This window comes from Tubulanus polymorphus, chromosome 8 (assembly GCF_964204645.1).
Source record: "Tubulanus polymorphus chromosome 8, tnTubPoly1.2, whole genome shotgun sequence".
NCBI lineage: Eukaryota > Metazoa > Nemertea > Palaeonemertea > Tubulaniformes > Tubulanidae > Tubulanus > Tubulanus polymorphus.
Window position 1 is genome coordinate 11494274 of NC_134032.1, and position 25567 is coordinate 11519840.

General features: G+C 42.8%; 2 protein-coding genes across 2 annotated transcripts in view; both read left to right on the forward strand.

Annotated features, from left to right (window-relative positions):
* Positions 1-612: 612 nt before the first annotated feature.
* The window catches only part of LOC141910366 (uncharacterized), an 87612-nt gene continuing 62657 nt past the window's right edge, over positions 613-25567 (forward strand). Inside the window, exons 1-3 of the mRNA XM_074801099.1 lie at positions 613-695; positions 2243-2417; positions 2690-3883. Of these exons, the coding sequence (XP_074657200.1) occupies positions 2270-2417; positions 2690-3883 (1342 nt within the window). The 5' untranslated portion in view covers positions 613-695; positions 2243-2269. The remainder of the gene's footprint in view (positions 696-2242; positions 2418-2689; positions 3884-25567) is intronic.
* LOC141909527 (uncharacterized) lies at positions 13040-23672 on the forward strand. Its single transcript, XM_074799968.1, has 9 exons — positions 13040-13574; positions 14515-15079; positions 15371-15443; positions 16601-16604; positions 19308-19399; positions 20457-20603; positions 21163-21505; positions 22236-22312; positions 22965-23672. Exons 1-9 carry the CDS (start codon positions 13185-13187, stop codon positions 23101-23103), a joined length of 1830 nt encoding a protein of 609 aa, XP_074656069.1. The 5' UTR covers positions 13040-13184; the 3' UTR covers positions 23104-23672.

Genomic DNA, 25567 nt, shown 5'->3' on the forward strand with positions numbered 1-25567 from the left:
AAACTTTTAGCCTAATTTTTGCAATGCTTCATTAAACACAACGACTAGCAGCAAAGTACGTTTTTTGTATAACATTCTCTCATTAGAATAACGTAAACATAGCTAAGTTGCATGCCTCAATCGCCTCGCTGAGTCCAGCTCCTCCTAGTCGCCTGTCGTACCCGCCGAGGCGTTAGTAGGATACACTTAATGACTCTTAATTGTGAACTTCATCCAGACTCTATCGTAGGAGGGCAATAAATCCATATTTATGGGCCATGGGCCGGACAGTGGTCCAATTAGGGCCCAAGCCGTGATAAGTTCACATTCGTAAAAATTTTGACCTTGTGGCCGGGAATAGTCTGGCCGGCCGGCTTGAATCACGCGTCAGGTAGAGGTACTGAACTGTAAAAACACTAATCTGTTAATCTACTAATGTCTATAGTAAATACAAAATAACTTATTTTATATACATTATAGAAATTGGATTAATAGATTATCGTTTTTTCATTAATGTTTTTACATTTATCTAGACTCTGATACGAGCCCGTGACCATGAGATTGTTGTTCCGAACTGATTCCTACTGCGGCAAGTGAGTCTATGAGACTGGTTCCCGGGTAATTATCATAGAGCGTCTCTATCAAGAGTGAAGGGTTGTGGCTTTGTCCTGGGCCGTTTTTCGAGCCTCATTTAACTCGATCTCGAGTAAACTTAGGTAAGTTGATTGCTCAGTCGTCTGTAGAATATTGTCAAGTTTATTCATGTGAGTTTTGGTGATTTAAAAGCGCTTTTCTGACCAGTGTAGAATCATAGATGCGACGGGTGCGAAATCTTCCAGATTCGCAACAAAATGGCGACACTTAGTTCTCCCGACCTAGTTTAAGCTAAATCCAATCGTTTAATTATGGCGTCCAGCCACAGGGGCTTGTAAACTGGATCTCGCGAGGATGGCGCTAAATTTAAACAGCAAATAAATTCAAAATATCACAGAAATACCTTGTGTTGATGTTGTTTATTTATCCAATAAACAATTGGCTGTTATGGATCAGTATTAGGCCAAATAAAAAAAATTAGTTGTTTATAGTCCTCGTCCTTTTTTTCAAAAAGTTGGGTCGGCCGGGAGGGTTTATTTTTTATTTTAGATCGAGTGTTGTAAATGCGACGATTGATAAAATAAAGCATGTTTTCCATCGACTGGAAGTGTGGCGCCACAAGCAATACAAATACAATTCAATTCATAGAACTTTATTAACTTAGATTTTAAAATCGCTCTAAATATGCTCCACAACCGGAAATCCACGCTGTGTACGCTCCATAATCGAATATTGACTTCAATTTGTTATCCAGTGAACGTACTTCGTCGATCAATAAATTGTTTTGTTTGCTGCTATACTGTCCTACAATCGACATGAAACGGTAGCTATGGCAAATATTTTCGATTGGAACCAAAATAGAACACAATAAAAAAAAAAAAATTGGGTCGAGTATTTTTCGTAGGGTCGGGCGGGGACGATAAACAACTAATTTTTTTTATTTGGCCTTAGCGGGCGCGACGCCTTACTTTATTAAAATAACAAGGGATGAAACGGCTTCGCTTTTGCCTGTGACCGTATTGATGCGACGGAAACCACTGTGCATGCGCAGCAACTTTCCGAAAGGTTAAGATCAGTTCAAGTTCAATTGAAATTCTCGAAAACCTCTGTCAAGCCAAGGCAATCACATTTCTGAGGAAAGTATCAATTTTTAAATTGATGTAGAAAAACTATAATGTGTAGTTTGATTGACAGCTCACTAGCACTCGGAAAGTTGCCGCGCATGCGCAGTGGTTTCCGCCGCATCAGGCTTCCATACCGTCAATAACATAAAAAATTTCCTAGTTTTGTAAAATACATGCGTTTGTTGATGGGCTTGGGTTGGGTTTTAACTGCAGTTTAGGTCACTGTGAGGCGCTAGTGTTATTAAAGAATAGTGTTATGGTTAGATTAAATACAAAACCTAAATTATTCTTTATTACCAGTAATCATTTTCCTGATTGACCTTATATAAAATCAATGAACAATATCCAAAACAATTTAAGTGCAAAGGATAAGGACTTAAGAGGTGGTTATGGAGGTTTGTCGAGGAGATCGAAGAGGTTTGGGCGTAGGCTACTGGTAGGGTTGGTCTAAGGCGTGATACAACACTTCAGCCCAGCCCTTTTCAGAACTTCTTGTACAATTTTGAAAAACTACTGAAATTATGAATTTTTTCAATTTTCTGAAGGTAGATCGATAATTGATTGACGTCAAAATGTTGCTGTTGGAAGGTGTCGAGGTGCACGTACGCGAGGATGCATTTAAAAGTTGTCTGCGTCGACACATGGATTGGTTAGATGAATTAGTTATTGATGCTGATGATAATACCTGGTTTAGATGGATGTCTAGACGTCAAACTAAAGGTTCGTCTTTAAAATCTCAATCCTCAAATTCAGTGATTTTTGGCCTTATAGAACTGTCAATGTATTTAGAAATGGAAGGGGTATAAATGGAACTGGTGTACTAAACCAGGTGATAGGATGCTTAGAAAAATTTAAGGGGTAACAATTGGCTTAGTTTAGGTATATATAGACCTATTAGTTATTGAGGGTCAGAAATATGAAATATTAAGTGACTCTAAAGTAGTTTAATCATTGTTAAGTTCCCTGTCAATATTTGTTTTCTTTGTATTCAGGTCAGAGAAGAGGACAAATGAATCAAATGTCCGGAGATGGAGGTGTTATGTACATCGGAACAAATCAATCAAAAACTGGACAAAAAAGACGATTTGAAGTTCAAAGCAGAACAAAAACTGTCGCTCAGAACGTATTAAAAGCCGTGAAACGTCGGAGAGGAGGTGCAGCTGTACCGGGGACGTTACCACAGCAACGAGTTCAATCACAAACAATGACGGCTGTCGGGCAGCAACCGATCGGTCTGTTACCAGCTCAACAGAGAATGACGCCCAATCGAGGAGGTCGCGGAAGAGGAAGAGGACGAGGTTTACCTCCTCGTCATGTTTCACCAGCTATGAACATTCCTCCCATGAATATGGGAAACCAATCCGGAGTCCGTCAAATATCACCGGCTAATAGTGTTCGTAATCTCAATACTCAGTTTCAACAACAGAGGACGCCACCTCGTCCTATTACACAGACAACACCCATTAAACCAGCTCCACCTGGTGGTGAATCACCGAGAATATCGTTACAATCAGGAATAGACTTGAAACCATCGGTTACCAACGTCGTATCGCAGCAACAATTGAATGAATCTGAGAATGTTGTGTCATCGACGGCAACAGCTCCGGTCAGCTCAGCATCGGCAGAAACTGTCAATTTCTCAGTTCTAGATTCGACAGGATGTGAAATATTATCGAGTGCCGAAATTGAATCGACTTTAGAAAGTATTAAAAATGCTGAGGAGGAATCGAATGATTCTACGATTCCCGACGATTCAAATGTTGACGCGGCCTCGACGAATCAAAATGAAACTAACACCGAACAGCCGAGTGAAAGTGGATTATCGACACCCCCGCCCCCGGCGGTCTCCAGCTGCGATAACGCATTAGAACAATTAGAATCAATCGTAAGTTCCGCTCCATCGTTCGATCAATTAGAACTGTCTAGCAGCGCCACCTGTGGCGAAAACATCGAACTAAAATATAGCGAGCAATTAACTGATACAAACACTGCCAATATCAATACGCTTCCATTCCAACAATCGCATCATCACCAAGGTTACGGCAGCGTTAAAAATGAACCGATGAAAATAGAACCGGTTGAAATATCGTCAGGAAGCGACGATGATGAAGATTATTCAACTCAACAAATCATGCAGCAACAACATGATCCACAACCGGGAACGAGTGGCGGCTTTAATCATTCTGGTAGGTGTTAACTGCCATTTTGTTTATTCAATTATTTATTCATTTAGGGTCAAGTTTTAAAAACCACATTTTGCAAATTCAAAAAAACCACTCATTTGCCATCAATCCAGTTTTGCTTGGTTAATTGAACAAAAAATTTAGGCCCTTGTTTTTTTTTCAAGTTTTTTTTTTGGTGCTGAGAAATAGAATTCTAATTCCGTATTGATTTTTAAAAAAGAGGAAATAAAGGTAGCTTTGAGTTACATCGCTAGTTATATTTTGCGGATCTGTGGTTTTTGTAGCTCGTCCCATGCAGTAAACAAGGTCTCATGAAATATGTTAAGTTATCAGGTCGCAGAGTGAATGAATGAGTAACCTTCATCGGAATTATAGCGAATGTCAAATATTAGGAAGATTTAATCCTGTGTATGAACTTAAGGCCCTAGTGTCCGTAGGGTAAATCCCATTACGGTTAAAGTTTAGGATGAATCATAGGGCTTGAACTTTTGTGCTTATAGTTAAGGTCTATAGACTAGATTTGAATTCAGTCTCTTGACTGCGCGAAGTTGGAACCAGATTCACATTGATCTTGAGTATTTTACTAAAATTGTTAGGGTTCAGATTTAGCAGGATTTGATTTCAGACACTAATGGTTGAAGGCACCACACAGCGCGGGTCCAGCTCTCACCCGAGCTTGTGCCAACCATGAAAAAAGATTGTGCGTTTCGCAAACTTCTTAGACAGCAGGCCGGGATTTGCAAATTTATTTATCGTTTAATTCAGGAAGAACAAATTTATTTATCGTTTAATTCTGACAAAAATTTCAAGCATATGATAACGATGCACGATTTTCATATAAAAGAATAACAGCTGTTGTCGATTGTAGATTTATGATACGTAGTCAACGAAAGCCGTCATGCCCTGAGTTCATTGCGCTCCGTGGCGCGTTCGCCGCCTTGCGGTGATACAGTGCTGCCCCCTGGTAGCACGGGGCTATTGAATAGTCGGCGTCATATCATGAATGATAAGCGAGCATTCGGAATGAAGCGGAGTGGGTTGGTACTGTAGAGCTAGTTACATAGTCAGCTTTTGCTTGCAATTTGAACCAACGAGCATTGGGAATGAAACAGAGAGCATGCCGACATTGCCAGCCAATCAGGAACTGTGTCGTTCCCGCGTGCCAGACTTCAAATATCTTAACAGTGAATAAGAGGTATTAGCTTCAAATATACTCATAGTGGCGCTGGCTGAACTACCCAATAACTCCTATAGTAGCCAGCAACTGCGTTAAAACTCATATCATAACATAGTTGGAGGAAATAGGACAAGTCGAGGTTGATACCGCTCTCATTTCTTTGCCGTTAAGAAAGAATTCCCCGTCGCGTGGGAAGAATATCAGAGCGTTAGGAAGAGTAGGAACTAGATGAAATTTAGAAATATCAGTTTGAATACGAACAGTATCGGCCGCTCTACTCTATTACTGCATTGTTTATACTCAAAGATTTGAATCTTATTTGCGGGGGGGGGGGGGGGGTAAGGAGTTTTCTAAGTAAGTAATATCAGACCTTGTTTCTGCATGAAATATTTTACGATTCGAGGAGGCTCGTGTTCGAAAGTTGTCCCTTCCTCCGTGAGTTTTGAATCCAATTTGAAATCGTTGAAAAATTATTTCAATTCGATCTCCCTGTTAAACGACATCTAGAAATTCGCCTCGAGAGTTTGAATTTTTGCGACAGCTTTTGAACCGGACCCAGCACGCATGTCATAGGTTGATTAGTCAGAATTACAGTCGGTACATATCCGGGCTATTGTAGAGACGAAAGATTTGAAAATTAACAAGTTTTACTTAGAAAAAAAAGTAATTTTGCTTGAAATTGATATTGTTGTCTGGTACTCAGCGATTGAGGATGTATCAGAATCTGACGCAGTCTCTGGTAGATGGGTCAGAAGTACAATTGACGACTATTTTGACTTCGAACCTGTGACAAGCGTGCGCGTTATATATGCACTACCTAGTGACTAAATAAGGTTCGCACGGAACCCAGTTCTGCAATAGTGTGAGTTAGAGAATTTTGTTGAATAATTGAAGTGAACTGATTCTAAATTGGGAGTAGTTGCATTCGAACTGGCGATATTGCGGAACTGGGTCCTGATGAGAATCTCTGTACGCATTAGTTTGATGCTTGCTATAATTCCGAAGCGACAGTAGACTCGTTTTGTTTGAGGCTAGTCTCGAGAAATTCTTTCCGGTTTAACGGGGAAAAAACTAGTTTGAGAAATTCTGTCTTTGAGATGAATATGTACATTGTTAATCCGGTGATACCAGTGTACTACCGATCCATCTCTCACTCAATGGAATTCCAATTATTAGGGAAATATGAACTGTTCAATCTGGGCTTCGGAAACGGGTAAAATTATACCTTCGGGGAACTAGGCGACTATAGAGTCTACTGTCAAACCTTGTAGCAAGCTTTTGCGAAATACATGTTCTGTTTATTTCTTGAATGCTATGTTCGCTGAAAATGAGAAACTTTCTGAAACTTGAGTGACTTAAACGCTATCGCGAAATACTTCGCCGATTCTTGAATCGTATCTCTCGCAATTGAAGCGAAAGATGAAAGATCAACATAGATCATTCTTTGAAGACGAGTACTGATTTAGAGAGACTCATTTTGTTGTGAACCGGTATTACGCTCTTTTATGAAGTATGTTTGAACCTCAGATATGTTAGAGGGCGGGGCGGGGGAAATTGGCAGTTCGCAAATTTAGCAAGTCTTGGAAAATTTAGCGTACCGGAACAAACACACTTTATAAAGAGATCTTACTTGCGGAGCTGGTTCTACAGTCATGACTTGTTATCAGACAAAGTTAAGATCGAGTTTGATAAGAGTTTCAAGCCTCAATTTTTAGATCATGAGTCCTGTAGTGGAACCAGGCCCATAAATGTTTGTATTTCAGGCGACCCTTAAGCAACTGTATATATTCCATGACTCACCGTTATATTTGATGTCAGCTGCGAGGAACAGGATTTTTCTAGGTCTCGTCATTTTCCCCAGGATACGGAATCTTATTTTTTTCTTCTGACCGTCATTTCACGTTCAAGTCAATTAAACGCCGCTTAAGTTTTAAGTCCTCGGGAAATTTGTTCTGACCCCCTTTCGTACGTAACGTCATTATTTAAACGCACGCATATCATCGGTTCTCATGGCTCTTTCCAGGTGGCGCTTTCACCGACGAGCCATGGGAACCAACCACTTCCGGAATGCGGTGGCCGATCGTCAACCGTAAAAATACTGCGTCGCAACGAAAACCCAACATCGACGGATCACGGAGATATTACTCTGCGCCCAGTATGTCAATAACAGCTCCACCTGTGGACAAATCCAAGAAATATAAATGTCGTTTTTGCGAAAAGCAGTTCCGAGGATTTATCGATTTAACGCGACACGAACGCGTGCACACCGGCGAACGTCCGTTTAAATGTCCGATGTGCGATTTGAGATTCACGCAGAAAGCTCATCGTAAAGGTCATCTAGAACGTCGTCATAACTTCAACATGGAAACATTCGCGATTCAGGAACTCGGAAACTAGCAGACTGATTCCACAAACTAGCAGACTGATTTCATAAACTAGCAGATTGATTTCACAAGCTAGCAGACTGATTTCACAAACTAGCAAATTGATTTCACAAACTAGCAGACTGATTGAACTGATTTCATAAACTAGCAGACTGATTGGACTGATTTCATAAACTAGCGGACTGATTCCATAAACTAGCGGACTGATTCCATAAACTAGCAGACTGATTTCACAATCTAGCAGAAACATTTTTGACATTTTGGGGTTAAAAACACAATTTTGCTCTCTAATCATAAATCTATTTCGTTCTTCCAGCTTTGTGGATTCAACCACTTCAGTCGTCATTGACAACAATGGCTGATGACACGCTTCAACAGCCATCGTTACCATGGCAACAATCGACGTATCAATACGGATATCAGCGTAATAACCGTAACCACGGCGATGTGGGCGATAAACCGTTTCAGTGTCAGTTTTGCGATAAGCGTTTCACGTGTTTGTCTAAAGTGACGCGACACGAGCGCGTTCACACCGGTAACCGACCGTTTAAATGCCCCATGTGCGAATATTTCTTTAAAACGAAATGCGACCGAAAACGTCACCTGATACGAGTTCATAAATTCAATACGGAATTATTCTCGCTGAAAGATAAAGATTGATCGTTGTTAGACTCGGACGCCATCTATTAGTCATAACTGAAATTATAACGAAGGTTCTCATGGCTTTTTGCAGGTAGCCGAATCGCCGTGCCACATCTATTGCCATGGGAACCGTCTGAGGAGGCGACAATGGCGACGGTTGCTACGACTGCGCTATGGTTACCGGTGATTCCGACGATGACTCCGCCGGGTTCTAAGGACCGCGCGGCGCGTTTAGGCGATTCGCGCACGGCCGGTCCGGACTATTGTTCGAAGAACCCGATGAATAAAAATAAACATCGGTGTCGGATTTGTAATAAACGGTTTTTGAAACCGTCGGGTTTGGTTCGTCACGAGCGCGTACATACCGGTGAACGTCCCTTCGCGTGTCCCATCTGTAACAGATTGTTCTCTCAAAAATTTAACCTGAAAACGCACGTGGAAAAAGTTCACGGTTTCGGTAAAATTTAACCAGATTGAATGAAGAGATGTTTCACCCTCTCATACAACAGGAGTAAGCAACGCTAACAATAAATAGATTATTAATTCAAGTTCTTCGTAATATGCCAAAACTTGTTTATTTATTCTAGTTAATGATTTGGAAATAAATTTTATAGCATGAGTCGAAAATATATCTTTGTTTTACACATATTTATTTTTGTCCAAAGATTTTCGATATTCTTCGACTTTCAATTTCATTATAGATGATCTACTTGATTTTTCTGGTCGCTCGTCTTGGAATGAGTATATACCTATTTTTTGGCGCATTTATTTATTAGTTACTGTAGTAACTCTTGCCGACATTTGTTACTGCTACAGTTAGTAACGCTATGGTTCTCGTGGCTCTTTGCAGGTTTCCGCCGCGAGACGCCATGGGAACCGCAGCCGACCGTCGTCCAACTGGGCGGCTTGACGTACGGACTTCTGACGGGTGGCGCCATCGGCGGGGAAAGTAAGAAATACAGGTGTCAGTTTTGCGATAAAGGATTTTCGTCGCCCGCCGAGTTGACGCGACACGAGCGAATTCACACCGGCGAAAAACCGTTCGAATGCCCAACGTGCAAGCTACGTTTCAACCAGAAAGGAAATTGCAAAAAGCACATGAAACGCGTTCATAACTTCGACCCAAACGCATTCGATTTCTAGATACGATAAATCGCCGATAATCGGACAATCATTGTTTATCCTATTTTCATCCTTGTTATTATCGGAATGGTTTTAAAAATCTCGAGACTGTCGCATTCGAAATGCATGATTCGATGTTATCAGTTTTCTTAATGCAAAATATTGTTATGTCCTATGATTGTATTCACACTGATTAGAATTCACCATTAATTTTACACCAGTTGTTCGAATTCCCGCTGGTTCAAACAGTCGCGTCGGAAACATATATGAAATGTTGTTGACATGCCTTGAATTAATATCTATCATCCATCAAAAACAGACTATAGTTTTCTTATCTTCAATTTTAGGGAGTAATTTTGGTATTTTAGTTTTCGACGCGGAAGAGTGGCCAAAAAGGTTGTTTTCTAAAAATGCCTTTCTACCTAGACGAGCTATGATGACCGAGCCTTTTGTTCAGAAGCTGCGATCTGTTCATATGTTACTCAAGCGGTTGTAAGATTAATCTAATGAACAGGATTAAAAATGAAGATTTCCTTCGCGTTTGTCTTTAAAAAAATTGTACGAATGAGAAACTATTTTTAACATTCAATGTGCGAGTTATATATCAATCAGAAAAGAAACCATTAATGGCATATGAAACACCATCTTCGCTTCCCTGGCCGCAGACTACTTTCTTATACATCGCCCAATATTTTGAGCGGCAACCAGTCTATAAATCTAGCCAATCAGCTGCATTGTTTTTCACGGGCAGATTCGCTGTATCAATGCAACGCATCCGATTGGCTAGATGTATCGACTGGTGGGCGCTGAGCGGCAACCTTTCCGCCCAAGAAATCTATGGCATGGATTCAGAGGCTGAATTGTGTAGATGTAGCTTAAACCGGATTCTCACGACTCTTTGTAGGTGTCGGATACCACGTGCCGTATGGATCACTGCAATTTGTTGAACAGCGCCATCTACCGTCGTGGGATACCGTGCCTCAATATCGATGGCCCGTACACGGCGACGACGTCGCGGGAACGCGTCTAAGCGGCGACACCTATGCAACGCGGTCAAAACCGCCGCCGTCGACCGGTGGCGATGGTGATCAAAAACACCGATGCGAACGCTGCGGCAAAGGGTTTAAGCACCTTTGGCATTTGACGCGACACGCGCTCGTTCACACCGGTGAGAAACCGTTCACGTGTCCGATGTGCGAGCAATGTTTCAATCGCAAGTCGAGTTGTATGAGACACATGAAACACGTTCATAAATTTGACCGAAATCGATTCGATTTATGAAAAGGAGATATTCTAGATTCAACGTCGACGGGAATGCACGCGCGACGCGCGCGTTATTCCAGCCGTTTCGACCGTTCGAATGGACGATGTTTGTCATCTAAATGCGGCATTCATCCTTCGCCGGGTTTTGGTTCTCGATGGCAGGCGGCGCTGAAATGTATGATCGGGGAGATACGATGCGAAAAATGCTGATGTGCCATAAATCTTAACTGGATTCTCTAATGACTCTTTGTAAGTGTCGGATACCATGACATGCCGCCTGAACTGATGCTGTCCGTTGAACTGAGTCTTATGCCCGCTGGAAAGGTCGATAGTCCTAGGAGATCAACGAAGTGACCACCGAGCGAAGTGAAAAAGCATAAATGTCAGTTTTGCAGTAAAGGATTTCTCGCCCAACTTGACCAAATGCTACACGAGCGAAACTCAGTGTTGAGAGTGATATTGTGGTTTATGTTACTACCGATGTCAAGTGAGTTTTTCTATGTGAGGTTTTCTGCCGAGACTGGTTATTGTGTTCATGTTTTTAAAGAGATGTTGACTAATATAATAATTGACGAATAGATAAGATTCATAACCAAATTTGTTTTTATGGTGTTTTTATTTTTCCAATAAGTTTAAAATTTTCCAGTCAGAATCCTGACAGTGACAGAATTTGTTGCTGCAGTTCTCCGAGCTCTCCTAGCCTGACAATTGATAGTTGAAGTCCTGACAGTGATGGGGTTTGTTTTCAGTTGTTTCTCTTAGTTGAGCATTCCTTCCTGATATTCCTGACAGAGACCAACTTGATTCTGTAATTCTTTGACCTCTTCTAGCCTCTTCTCTGGACTGTGACCGAATTTCTTTGAAAAGATACTTCAAAAGTGCTAAAATCTGGACTCTCATGTTTAGGTTTCCTACTCGAGATGCCATTAGTTGGACTAGGCTTTCAGTGCTGTGGGCTTACAGACACAAGTGCGTATATGCCCTTGCCCATATGGAATCAAACCAAAACGCCCTTATTTGGAATCAGCGCCCTGCCCTATTTTAATGCTAGATGAAGCACTGCTTAGATTCCCCTCTTTCAGCCCTTCGCCTCAAAAATTTATAATTTGAATCCTGGCAGGATTTCTTGGGAATTTCCATTCGTAGATAGTTCTAAAATTTCGATTCTCATGTTGCAGGTTCCCTACACAAGACCCCGTTGACCTGGGGACCGAACAATGCAATAACTGAATATGAAGGGGTTTACGTTCAACCGGGTAGTAGTTCTAGCGGCGCCGTCTGGGAAACGAAATCTTTACCGAAGGCTAGTGGCGCCGCCGGTGGTGATAACAAGAAACATAACTGTCGATATTGCGATAAAGGATTCGCCCACCTGTGGCATTTGACGGCGCACGAGCGAATTCACACCGGCGAAAAACCGTTTAAATGTCCCATGTGCGAACAACGTTTCAATCAGAAATCAAGCTGTAATCGTCACATGAAAACCGTTCATAACTTCGACCCTCACGCGTTCAACGTTTTGATGGAGATGTCATAGTTTCGATTACGACCGAAACGTAATTCGTTGTTTCGACGTTTCAGTTTAGTGTATTCGGTAATGCTGAGTTGCGAGGAGTTGCGTACTACTGAACGGGTTCATATTTTTTCGAATTCAGTGGATTCTCAATGTTCGTTACAATCATACAGTTTTAGAGTTACATTGTAGATGTGATCCGGTGAAAACCATGTACAAGAAAGAGCCTCTTTTTTTCATTCATAAGATTTTATGATAAGACTAATTATTTGTGAGTTGCAGCGTGTTTCATGTTATTCAAGCTATGTGAAAATATAGCCTATAAAATTGGTGGAATAAATACAAGATTCGTAACTAAAACTGTTTTTGTAGTGTTTTTACAAAGTCTGGGCTATTGATGCAGTTGATACAATACAGTTCTTCTCAGAATTCCTCACCTGATACTTGGAATCTGGCAATGACTGAGAGTTTCTTTTTGTTGCTCTTCTCCAAGCTCTGCACCCTAGACAATTAATAGTTTGAATCCTGACTGATAAATTTCTGCGGGTCTTCTCTGAGGTCGCCACCCCTGACGATTGATAGTTTGACTCCTGACAGGGACAGAGACTTTTTTATGGGGAGAATCTAATCATAGATAATTATAAAATCTGGATTCTCATGACTCTTTGCAGGTCTCCGACACGAGTTCTCATCAGTTGGACTAAGCCTGCTCTCCGCGGGGATGACCGAAACCGCTCGAAACCGATTCGATGTAGCGAACGGATACGAAGGGGTTAATTTCGAATCGAGTAGTACTAGTGGCGCCATCCGTGGATCAAGGTCGAACGCGATGACCGGTGGTGCCATCAGTGGCGATAACAAGAAACATAAATGTCAGTTTTGCGGTAAAGGGTTTAATTATCCGGCTGAATTGACGCGGCACAAGCGAATTCACACCGGTGAAAAACCGTTCGAATGCCCGGTGTGCAAGCTACGTTTCAATTGGAAGTCGAGTTGCGATAGACACACGAAGCACGTTCATAATTTCGACTCGAATGCGAACAATTTTTAGACGGAAATAATTGAAGATAGTTAAGTTAGTTCGACTTTTCAAAGGGACGGTATTCATCTCCAATCTCTGACGCTATGAACTCATTCTCCGGTCGTTAGATTCCTCGTCGACCCACACCGACCGAACCTATCTCCAGAAAATGAAATGTGTTGATGTGCCATAAATTAAAACCTGGATTCTCATGGCTCTTTGCAGGTGTCCGATGCAAGTTGTCATGGGAACCGGTGCCGATCGTCGGACTAAGCCGTCTACCGTCGTGGAAGGTCAAGGCTAAAGGGCGATCAAAAGACGCGACCGAACGAGAAGGTATGGACGTTGAACCGGATCAGACTAGTAGCGACACGTCCGGGTCGATATCTACGCCGTCGACCGGTGGCGCCACCGGTGCCGAGGGTAAGAAACACCGTTGTCGGTTTTGCGATAAAGCGTTCAGCGAACGCGGGAATATGGTGCAACACGAGCGAATTCACACCGGCGAACGACCGTTCGAATGTCCGATGTGCGAGCTACGTTTCACACAGAAATCGAACCTCAAAACGCACATGAGACGCATCCACAACTTCGACCGGAGCAGTTTGACCGTAACATTGTCAGGGATGGTCGACGCCGGGAACGAAGACGACGCTGACGTGACGCCGCGCGGCCAATCAATCGCTAGCGGTGCTGGCGCCGCCACCGGTGGCGCCGGCAAGAAAAACAAATGTCAGTTCTGCGACAAAGGGTTCAAGTCTCGTTTGGAATTGGCACGACACGAGCGCGTGCACACCGGCGAAAAGCCGTTCCAGTGTCCGATGTGCGAGTTGTGTTTCAACCAGAAAGGAAACTGTCACCGACACATGAAGGTCGTTCATAACTTCGACGTGAACGCATGCGATTTTTAGATGCGTCGTGGAAAAACATCTAGGTGTTCGAAAATTTTTCGACGGAACTGAACGGTTTCTTTAGCCGTTCAAGAGAACGGTCTTCCTCATCTTCTTTGGTCTCTGAAGCCGTTACATTCGTCGGTTTTTTAAATTGTCGCTGAAATCGACGACGGAATATCGTGTAATCATGAACAAAAAATATGAAATGCCCTAATGTGAAATGAGACTTAGATTTTAAACCAGATTCTCTTAACGACTCTTTGCAGGTGTCGGATACGACGTGCCGCGTGAATTGTTGCCGTCCGTTAGATTAAGCCGTCTGCCGACCGCTACGATCGACGCCAGCGTTTGCTTAAACGTCGGGACCGGATACGAAGGGGATGACGCGAAACCGGGCGGTTCTAGCGGAGACCCGGATGGGTCGAAGTCGAAACCGACGACGGAAACCAGCGCCTCGGGTGGCGTAATGAAACAATGCGAATGTCACTTGCGCCGTAACGGATTTAGTCGCGCCGTGTTAAACGCGCGACACAAGCGAAAACGCGCCCGCGAAAAGCTTTTCAAATGTCGGACATGCGAGTTAACTTTTATCGATTTATCGAACCTTAATCGGCACGTGAAACAGATTCATACCGACGAAAAACCGTTTACGTGTCGGTTTTGCGACAAAAGGTTCATCTTTCCCAACCAATTGACGCAACACGAGCTGATGCACTCGGGCAAAAAACCGTTCAAATGTCCGATGTGCGAGAAATATTTCACGCAGACGTCGACGCGTAATCGACACGTGAAACAGATTCACACCGACGACGAACAGCCATTCGCGTGTCGGTTCTGCGATAAAGCGTTCAACGCTCGCGCCGATCGTAATCGACACGAGCGAATTCACACCGTCGAAAAACCGTTGGCGTGTCGGTTCTGCGATAAAGCGTTCAATAATCGCGGCGATTGTAATCGACACGAGCGAATTTACACCGGCGAAAAACCGTTTAAATGTCCGACGTGTGAGAAATGTTTTGTGCTGAAATCACATTGTCAACAGCACGTTAAAATGGTTCATATCAACGAACGAGCGTTCGCGTGTATGTTCTGTGATAAAGCGTTCAATACTCGCGCCGATTGTAATCGACACGAGCGAATTCACACCGGCGAAAAACCGTTCGAATGTCCGACGTGCAAGAAACGTTTCAATCTGAAGGATAACCGTAATCGGCATTTGAAAAGAATTCATAACAGTGAAAACCCGTCTTAATGTTCGACGCGCGAGCTACATTTCACACAGAAATCGAACCTCAAAACGCGCATTAGACGCATCCACAACATCGTCCAGAGCAGTTTGACCGTAACATTGTCCCGGGTGGTCGACGCCGGGCACGAAGACGACGCTGACGTGACGCCGCGCCGCCAATCGATCGCTAGCGGTGTCTCCACCGGTGGTGTCGGCAAGAAAAACAAATGTCAGTTCTGCGACAAAGGGTTCAAGTCTCGTTTGGAATTGGTACGTCACGAGCGCGTGCACACCGGCGAAAAGCCGTTCCAGTGTCCGATGTGCGAGTTGTGTTTCAAACAGAAAGGAAACTGTCACCGACACATGAAGGTCGTTCATAACTTCGACGTGAACGCGTGCGATTTTTAGACGCGTCGTGGAAAAACATCTAGGTGTTCGAATATTTTCGACAGAACTGAACGGTTCTCTCAGCCGTTCAAGGGAACGGTCTTCCTCGTCTTCTTTGGTCTCTGAAGCCGTTACATTCGTCGGTTTTTTAAATTGTCGCTGAAATCGACGACGGAATATCGTGTAATCATGAACAAAAAATGTGAAATGCCCTAATGTGAAATGAGACTTTTATATGAGAATTTTGTATGAGAAAATGAGAATTTTAAACCGGATTCTCTTAACGACTCTTTGCAGGTGTCGGATATGACGTGCCGCGTGAATTGTTGCCGTCCGTTAGATTAAGCCGTCTGCCGTCCGCGACGATCGACGCCCGTGTTTGGTTAAACGTCGGGACCGGATACGAAGGGGATGACGCGAAACCGGGCGGTTCTAGCGGAGACCCGGATGGGTCGAAGTCGAAACCGACGACGGAAACCAGCGCCTCTGGTGGCGTAATGAAACAGCGTGAATGCCAGTTGCGTCGTAAAGGATTTAGTCACGTTGCGTTTAATGTGCGTCACAAGCGAAAACGCGCCCGCGATAAGCTTTTCAAATGTCAGGTATGCGAGTTAACTTTTACCGATTTATCGAACCTTAATCGGCACATGAAACAGATTCATACCAACGAAAAACCGTTTACGTGTCGGTTTTGCGACAAAAGGTTCATCTTTCCCAACCAATTGACGCGACACGAGCTGATGCACTCTGGCGAAAAACCGTTCAAATGTCCGATGTGCGAGAAATATTTCACGCAGACGTCGACGCGTAATCGGCACGTGAAACGGATTCACACCGACGACGAACGACCGTTCGCGTGTCGGTTCTGCGATAAAGCGTTCAACGCTCGCGCCGATCGTAATCGACACGAGCGAATTCACACCGGCGAAAAACCGTTCGAATGTCCGACGTGCGAGAAACGTTTCAATCTGAAGGAGAATCGTAATCGGCATTTGAAAACAGTTCATAACGGTGAAAAACCGTTTTAATGTACGACGCACGAGCTACGTTTTAAGCGGGAATGGAATGGTAAACGGTTCATCAATGAAAGACCGGTTTAATGTCGAGTCGCGTTTCAAGCTCGAATTTCAGGGTAAAAAATACGTGAAAGGCGTTCATAACTTGGACGAGAACAGTTCAGTTATTTCAAAATTGTACGCGTTGGCTAGGTTCGGTAATGTGAAGTTAGGAGGAATTAACATGTACGTGTAATACCTTCTCCTTTTCTTTTCAAAGATAATTGAAATAGTTGTTTTAAGATGGAACTGAATACGATCTTCGAGAGGTGTATATTGTACGTTTGCTAGGACTGCAAAACACCAATTTTTCTTTTTTAAATTTTCTACTTGATTGTCAGCAGCACTGTATTTGTGTTCAAGTGGTGCATATGCATATGCATATGCATATACATATATATATTAGAATAGCTGAATAAATATCCGATCTAAATTGATCATCCTCAATCTCAGATCAAAATTGTTTCAGTGTCTTAATTTTTGATCGAGTCTTTGCGAGACCTCCATCCCCCTCTACGACAGACATCAAGACATGAAGCTGCTTCATTACTTCAAACCCGAACGTAATTGACGAAAATTTCACATATGGAATACGGGAGGAAATGTTCATTACGGCCTTTGATTGGAGAGCATGTGTCATCAATCTTTCTCCTGCTAAAATTGTTACAAAATCAGGACTTAAATCTTGATTCTCTCAAAACTCTTTGCAGGTGTCGGATACGACGTGCCGCGTGAATTATTGCCGTCCGTTAGACTCGATCGTCTGCCATCGGGGAAGGTCGATGCTCAAGGTCGGTCGTATTTAGCTCCTAGTGAAGGGGTTAACGCGAAACCCGGTTGTTCAAGTGGTGACGCAGATGGATCAGAGTCTAAACCGACGACTCGTGGCACCATTCACACCGATGTAAAACCGTTTACATGTCCGATGTGCGAGCAGCGTTTTATGCGTATGTCAAATCGTACCCGGCACATGAAACGGTTTCATAGCAAGGAAAAACCGCACGTGTGCCAGTTTTGCCATAAAGGGTTCATTTTTCTCCGCCAATTGCAGCGGCACGGGCAAATACACGCCGGCGTAAAACTATTCAAATGTCCGATTTGCGATCAGGGTTTCAGTCAGAAAGTAAACCGTAAACGACACATCGAAACAGTTCATAACAACGTAAAACCGTTTAAATGTCCGACGTGCAAGCGGCGATTTACGCAGAAATGGAATTGCGAAGCGCACATGAGTAGAGTTCATTACGACACCAAACCGTTTAAATGTCCGATGTGCAGGTTAGGTTTTAACCAGAAATCCGGCCGTAACTGGCACATGAGGACGTTTCATAAGAATGAAAAACCGTTCGAATGTCCGATTTGCAAGGTATGGTATAAGCTGAAATCGAGCTGTAGACGGCACATGCGAATGGCTCATCAAGGAACGACCCGTTAGATGCGCGATGAGCAGGTTGCGTTTTTAGTCGAGGTCTGACTGACCGTCAGAATCATGAAGAAACGCGTTCATAAATTCCAATGAATATTGTAATATCGAAAAAGGAGTTTAAGTTCGATAAAGTTTATATATGGTAGAATAGATATAGTTTATGTGGTAAAATAGAGTATAACTATAAATAATAAATAAGTAAATTTGAGTAAATTGTTTTTAAGTTGTTACTAGATACACTGTTTGAGAGTATAATCATAGAATTGACCAGTAAAATACTGAGGATTTTTCTTACTGAGGATGTGATCATTACTTGTCAGCCATAATGTGTTCGTGTACAGGCAATATAGAGATATACAGTTACATAGGTGAATAAATTCTCGATTAATGATGAAAATTGTTTTTATGATCATTTAAAGAAGTCCGGGCACTGAATACGGTTCTGAGCTCTCCATTAACTTCTCAATTGCAGCATTCTCCCTCGGCAGGGATTCGAACCTTTGATGGCACACTGGACCGAGTGCCCAGGTCTATCGCGCCGAAAAATTGCGGCGAAAATCAGTTTGCTCGTTGAGACGAATTTCACAGAAGTGCCAATCGACGATTTGAATCCAGGTTGTGACAGATTTTCACATTTAGAAAGATTCGTTGACAATGCTCATGACTATGACTTCTGACGCGCGTTGATGAGGGCTCAACTATTGACGATCTGGTGCCATTTTGGATACAGAGGATGAACGTTAAACTCTGTAGTCTAGCGGTGACACTTATTGAGCAATATCTAAAACTGATGACTGTTTCCACCATCAATGATGACAGTAGAAAACATGTCACTTGTTTAATGATACAGGTCAAATGAGGATGCGGCTATGAAAGAATGACTGGGAGACCATTTAATTGTTGATGCGCGGTGACAGATTTTTGACAGTAATTAACCTGTGATAGACACATGTTTCTGGTTCATCAATTTAAACCCCAAACAGAATTCACCAGAATATCGAATTTTGAGTACTGAAAGGAATATTAGTAAATTCCACCCTTCGAAAAAATGCTGATGTGCCTTAAATGAATTAACTGGATTCTCATGGCTCTTTGCAGGTGTCGGATGCAAGTTGCCATGGGAACCACAGCCCAATGTTGGACGCTGCTTTCAGTCCGCTGATAGGAGCCAGGCTCAAGGTCGATTCATGGTAGCACACGAATATCAAGGGGTTAACGTAGGCATGGGTAGTACTAGCGGCGCCACTGGTCAACCACTATCTCAAGCGATAGCTGGCGGCACGGCGAGTGCCGATATAAAAAAATATAAATGCCAGTTTTGCGGTAAAGGGTTTAGCCAGAACGGAAATCTGAAGCAACACGAGCGAATTCACACCGGCGAAAAACCGTTCAAATGTCCGATGTGCGAGCTACGTTTCACGCAGAAATCGAACCGTAAAGGTCACATGAAACGCGTTCATAACTTCGATCAGAATACATTCGATTTCTGAATATCAGTTTGGACATCCAAAAAGATCGTGAGTTAAAGATTAATGGTTTAGACGACGTTAGGGAATTAGATAGAAAGAATGGAAAGTGTTATACAGTTTTTACATTATTCCTCTTCATATGTGACCAGTATGTTTTATATTTTTTATTCTGTACATTCTAAGAAGCTGAATTGACTACTGGATTTGAGACTAACATTGTTAAGTTCGTTTTGACTGGTAATGTGCGGGTAAAGAGTCGTTCCTAGATTGATTATTTGTCGGCCCTGATGTGTTCATGTTGTTCAAGCATGCGTTCAAGAATTTTAATGATGTGTATCCAAGGTATAAATAGATATAAGATTCATAAACGAAAATTGTCTTAACTTTGTGTCTCAAACAGTTGGAACCTTGACAGTGATAGAGTTTCTTGATGCAGTTCTTTGAGGACTCCACCCCGACTATTGATAGTTTGAATACTGAGACAGTGATAGAGTTTCTTCATGCAGATCTTTTAGGACTCCACTCCGACAATCGATAGTTTGAATCCTGACAGTGACATAGTTTCTTTATGCAGTTCTTTGAGGACTCTGTCGCGACAATTGATAGTTTGAATCCTGACAATGACTGAATTTCTTTCTGCTGTTTTTCCCTGAGTTCTTGAACCCAGGCTTTTTTATGAAGGGACAGTATTCGTCAACTATTGATTGCTTATACCCTAAAATATCACCAGTTGCTATATTCTCGCTAGGATGAATTGTGTAAAGAGAACGACATAAAATGCATGGAAAACATAAAATGAAATTAGAAATTAAAATCTGGATTCTCGCGGCTCTTTGCAGGTCTCTCGTGCGAGGTACCGTGTGCCATGTCTGTTGGACGACGCCGCCAATCGGCTGTTAAGGTCGATGCTCAAGGTCGATTGGAAGTTGAAACGGCTTGTACTAGTGGCGCCGCCGATGCGAAAAGCGATAAATTCAAATGTCGATATTGCGATAGAGGATTTGCGTTTCGCGCGATCTGGATCCGACACGAGCGTACGCACACCGGCGAAAAACCGTTCAAATGCGCGATATGCGATCAACGTTTCAATCTGAAGGGAAACCGTAAATTGCACGTGGAACGCGTTCATTCCGATGAAAAACCGTTCAAGTGTCCGATGTGCGAGAAATGTTTCAATCGTAAAGGCAACCGCAAACGTCACATCGAATGCGTTCATAACTTCAACCCGAATGCGTTCGGTTTTTGAATTCTAGATTGAATATCGACTGGCGTAGACAATATCGTCTTTTAACTCGGTTCTCCAACCCGAATGATGACAGTAACAGATTTCCTTTCAGTGGTTCTTCTCAGAGCTCTGAACTGCTTCTCATAGTTTGAAGCTTATAGTCGTAGGATTTTTTGGAATTTGTAGTGGAACATCATTGACCCCACCTTTTCAAGGGGCGTTATTCGTCTTTGCGCACTGGTACCCTAATATTCACCAGTTGTCAAATTGTCACTGAATTATGTTATAAAATGCTCATGTACTCATGTACCATGAATTTAAATCTGGATTCTCACAACTCTTTGTAGGTTCTGAGCGCGAGGTGCCATGGCAACCAGCGCCACCTGTTGAACGCCGCTGTCAATCGACTCGAGGTCGATTGAAAGGGGCCGATGTCGAACCGGTTGGTACTAGTGGCGCCACCGACGTGGACGGCAGATTCAAATGCGAATATTGCGATAGGACGTTTATTTTTCGCGCGATCTGGATCCGTCACGAACGCGTGCACACCGGCGAAAAACCGTTCAAATGCGCGACGTGTGGGCAACGTTTCGCGCAGAAATCCAGCCGCGACCGGCATACGAAATCGGTTCACAACGTCGACCCGAATAGTAACCTGTCATTAAGGAGAGCGGAGGCTCGTCGATGTCGGTTTTGCGATCGAGCGTTCAATTTTCCCGCGGAGCGTAAACGTCACGAGCGAATTCACACCGGCGAAAAACCGTTTAAATGTCCGACGTGCGAACAGCCTTTTTCGCAGAAATCGAGCGTTATAAGACACATGAAAGGCACGCAGAAATGCAACTTGGATACATGCGATGTTTTTGATTATTGATATTTTCTGAAATGGTCGTTTTAAGTTGAGATTATTCTTCAAGTCGAAAGCATTTATGATTGATTATATGTCGGCTGTGTGTTTGTGTTATTCAAGCAATGTAACAATATTAGAATGGATGTTTGGATTAAATGCTGATATCATCACCTTTGTGGTCTTTTAACTCAAAACACCAGTCTTGACAGAGGCCCTTCTCATTCTCAGGTTCTCTGAGCTCTCCAACCCTAACAATTGATACGTTTGAATATTGACAGAGACCAACTTCATTTTGAGGTTCTCCTCTGAGGTCCAACCTTGACAAATTGATATAGTTTGAATCCTGACTGAGACCAACTTCATTCCGTGGTTCTTCTCTGAGCTCTTCAACCCCTGACGATTGATATAGTTTGAATGTTAATGGCGATTCTATAGCTAGCCCCTTGGACTTAGACGACGTGGGCGCTCAATCGTATGATCACAAAAATACTAACTAAAATCTGGATTCTGATGGCTATTTGCAGGTGCTGCGACCGGACTGCTGTGGAATCCCGGATTCGACGCTCACGCCGACGTCATCAGAAGTCGACAACCTTTCCTGGGATTACGCAGAAAGCCGGTCGATCACGATACGCGTCGCAAACACGCGTGCAGCTATTGCGAAAAACGTTTCCTATCGTCGGGCGATTTGAAACGACACGAGCGAATTCACACCGGGGAAAAACCGTTCGAATGTCCGATGTGCGAGCAACGTTTCACGCAGAAAGTCACGCGTAAATTACATCTGCAACGCGTTCATAATATCAACATGGAATTATTCACGCTGAAAGACTTATTCACGCTGAAAGACTCGTGAAAAAAAAACGACGCGAATCAAGTTTTCGATTGATGGCGGATTTGAAAAGGTCTCGAGTCCACAGGTTCCACGCGTAGAAATCAAGATATCCATTGAATGAGTTACTTTTGGGAAATTTTCAATCGAAACAGCATTTAAAACCTTTAGTAGTTAAAACCTATTTTTCCCAGCTTACTATTCATTGACAAAAAATATTTCTATCATCCAGATTTATGACACCAAAAAAAATCTAAAAACAAATTATTTTAGAATTATGACTTGTTGAATTTTTCTATCGACCGACAAGAAACTGTTTTTAATTTTCTGTCGAAAATTTATGTTGATGTGAAATCTTAACCTTCAAGTTTACTGATGATGGTTCTCATGGCTTTTTACAGGTGGGTACTTCCCCGCGCCGACACACGCGTTGCCATGGGAACCAGAATTCTACATCGGCGACGGTAACTACGACGACGGCGGCGACGGTAACTACGGAGCTGCGCAACAATCGACGTCGCCGACGACGATGAGTTTACGTCGGAATTACGAGTGTCAACACTGCCTGCGGCGGTTCATGTGTCGACGCGATCTGACGCGACACGAACGCGTTCACACCGGCGAACGTCCGTTCAAGTGCCCGATCTGTACGAGGTCGTTCGTGCAAAAGGTCCATCGCAAAAGTCACCTGCGTAAAGTTCATCAGTTCGACCTCGATTTACTCAACGATAAATAGATGTCAGGTCGTGACTGTTGTAGGTCGAATATCTCATTGAATGTCAGACGTTTGAGGTCGGATATCTCAATGAATGTCGGACGTTTGAGGTCGGATATCTCAATGAATGTCGGACATTTGAGGTTGGATATCTCAATGGATTCGTAATGATGACTCGATCCTTCGATTCTAGTTGCCGGCTGATTTTTTATTTTGATTGTCGTCAGTCTAGAAATGCTACGTACTCGTGTGCTCGTAGTGATGATATTGTACTTGGGAATATGGTACTCATTTTTGAGAGAAATTCAGTTACTTTTGCCGTTTGACAAAAATCGACTCTCGGAGTAAAACTTATTATTAAGTTATTGTGTTGACAGTTGACACCCCCCTCCCACTTTTAACCCCATAATCAGATTCAATTTTAAGAACAGGTTATACCCTTTCATCCCTGTTGCTATGGTTATAATCTCGTCGTCCTGATCGAGGTCATGTACTCGTCCCGGTTTTGGGTTAAAATCGATTTCGTTAATAGATTATGTAATCATCGTTTTTAGTAATCTAAAATAAAGTCGAATTTTATCGATTAATTCTCAAGCGTTTTCGCCTCGATTATTTGTAGGTTTCGCCGCCGGTGAGCACGTTCATCTACACGAGTTGTTGGCAGCACCGCCTACCGGACAGCGGTCGTCGGACGGCCGGACGACGGGATCGAAGGAGCATCGGTGTCGATTTTGCGGTAAACGGTTCACAGCGCCGTCGTTGCTCACGCGACACGAGAGGACGCACACCGGCGAGAAACGGTTTAAGTGCCCGTTGTGCGCGCGTCCGTTTTCGCAGAAAGCGCATTGTAAAGATCATCTGAGACGCGTGCATCGATTTACGATGAATGTTCTTAGCGATTTAGGAGGATATATGTGAAACGGACTATAAACAGCGGCTTCCGGTGATATTCTGTACCAGACAGTGGACTACGACCCTTAATCAATGCGGTAGACTCTACCTCCCTCGGATTTATGCATTTGCGGACGGAATCTTCGACATTTTCCTCTCAATTCATACAACAGAGACCTAAAGTCACTTCGTCTGCCTGAAAATTCACTTACCTTCTTTGTAAATCTATGTGTAATAATTGGTCCTGCAAAATCCGAAGCAAGCCGTGACTTCTGTGATAAAGTTTACCGAATGTAGTGAATTTAGTAGTCAAGGGCCGGTTCCATAGACGGCTTAGACTTAAGACCAGTATAAGACAAACTTAGTTCTATAGCCAATCTAACAACTTAAGACCAGTCTTAAGGTTTAAGACCAGTTTTGGTCTTAGGTCTTGACTATGGAACTGGCCCCAAGAGTTTGTCGGGTTAATGACCTGATTTCGTCCATGTTATGCTGTGTGGTGCCGGTTGGATTTGATTGGACTGAGAGTACTTGTCCCAGATACACGTTTAAATCCTCACTCATTTTCAAAAAAGGTTGTTCCGTATTCATCAAATGCTGACTGAATAATGCCATATTGAGCCCAGTTAACGGATTCATAAACTTGGTTCGTTCAAACTTCGTATACCTAATTCAGAGTTGCCAACTATTTCTGATTTTCGGTATTTGTTACTGTTTTGAGGAATACTGATTTCATTTATTTGATGTGTACAGAAATATGAAAGATGTTACTGAGGGTCTTACTGTTGATTAGTGATTAATTCAAGCATTTCCCTTCATGTTTCGATGAAATGTTACGGAAAAAGTATCAATTCGTTGCTGATAGCACTTTTCAGAGGTTGGCAGCTCTGCTAATTAAGCAAATACCGAGTCTAACCATTCATAGGTGGATTTACGATAATATATTCTTCAGCGTCAAATAGCATTTGAAATAAGAAAGTGAGATCCCTATATATTCAAGTATGTGCTTACATGGTATGGTGGCATATGTAATTGTTAATTGTAATCACTGTAAATGAAAATTTCAATTCAATTTGAAATAAAGGCATTTTTTCCGATAAATACTCAAGAGTTCTTGCCTCCATTATTTGTAGGTTTTGCCGGTGAGCAGTTGGCAGCGCCACCTACGGGACGACGTCAATTATCGGACAGCCGTACGGGAACGAAGAAACACGCGTGTAGATTTTGTAGCAAATGCTTTCGGGCTCCGTCGCTGCTCGCGCGACACGTCAGGTCGCACACCGGCGAAAAACAGTTTAAATGTCCGTTGTGCGCGCGTCCGTTCGCTCACAAGTCGCACTGTAAAGACCATCTTAAACGCGTGCACGGTTTCGATGTAGACGTCCTTAAAGATCTACGAGGATATCTATAAAAAACAATTCGAAGTTTTCTCGTAGAAATCTACGCCGATTGCCAATAGACCGGTACCTGAATCAGTAAAGAAGTCGCTTTAAGTGTAGGATTTTATACTGAGTTTGAGAAGCAGACTCTGTCTCCTATTTCTTTGATGTCTGTATCCGTAGTTGGGAAAGGAGATGACTATATCAGATCTGTG

What these genes read in the sequence shown, in the direction of transcription:
- LOC141909527 (XM_074799968.1), top strand. Translation starts at nt 13,185, where the DNA reads ATGTGCCATAAATTAAAACCTGGATTCTCATGGCTCTTTGCAGGTGTC. An exon ending in GTTCATTCCGATGAAAAACC is followed by an intron (nt 20,604 to 21,162) that starts GTTCAAGTGTCC and finishes CGTGGACGGCAG; the next exon opens with ATTCAAATGCGAATATTGCG. An exon ending in ACGCAGAAAGTCACGCGTAA is followed by an intron (nt 22,313 to 22,964) that starts ATTACATCTGCA and finishes ACGCGATCTGAC; the next exon opens with GCGACACGAACGCGTTCACA.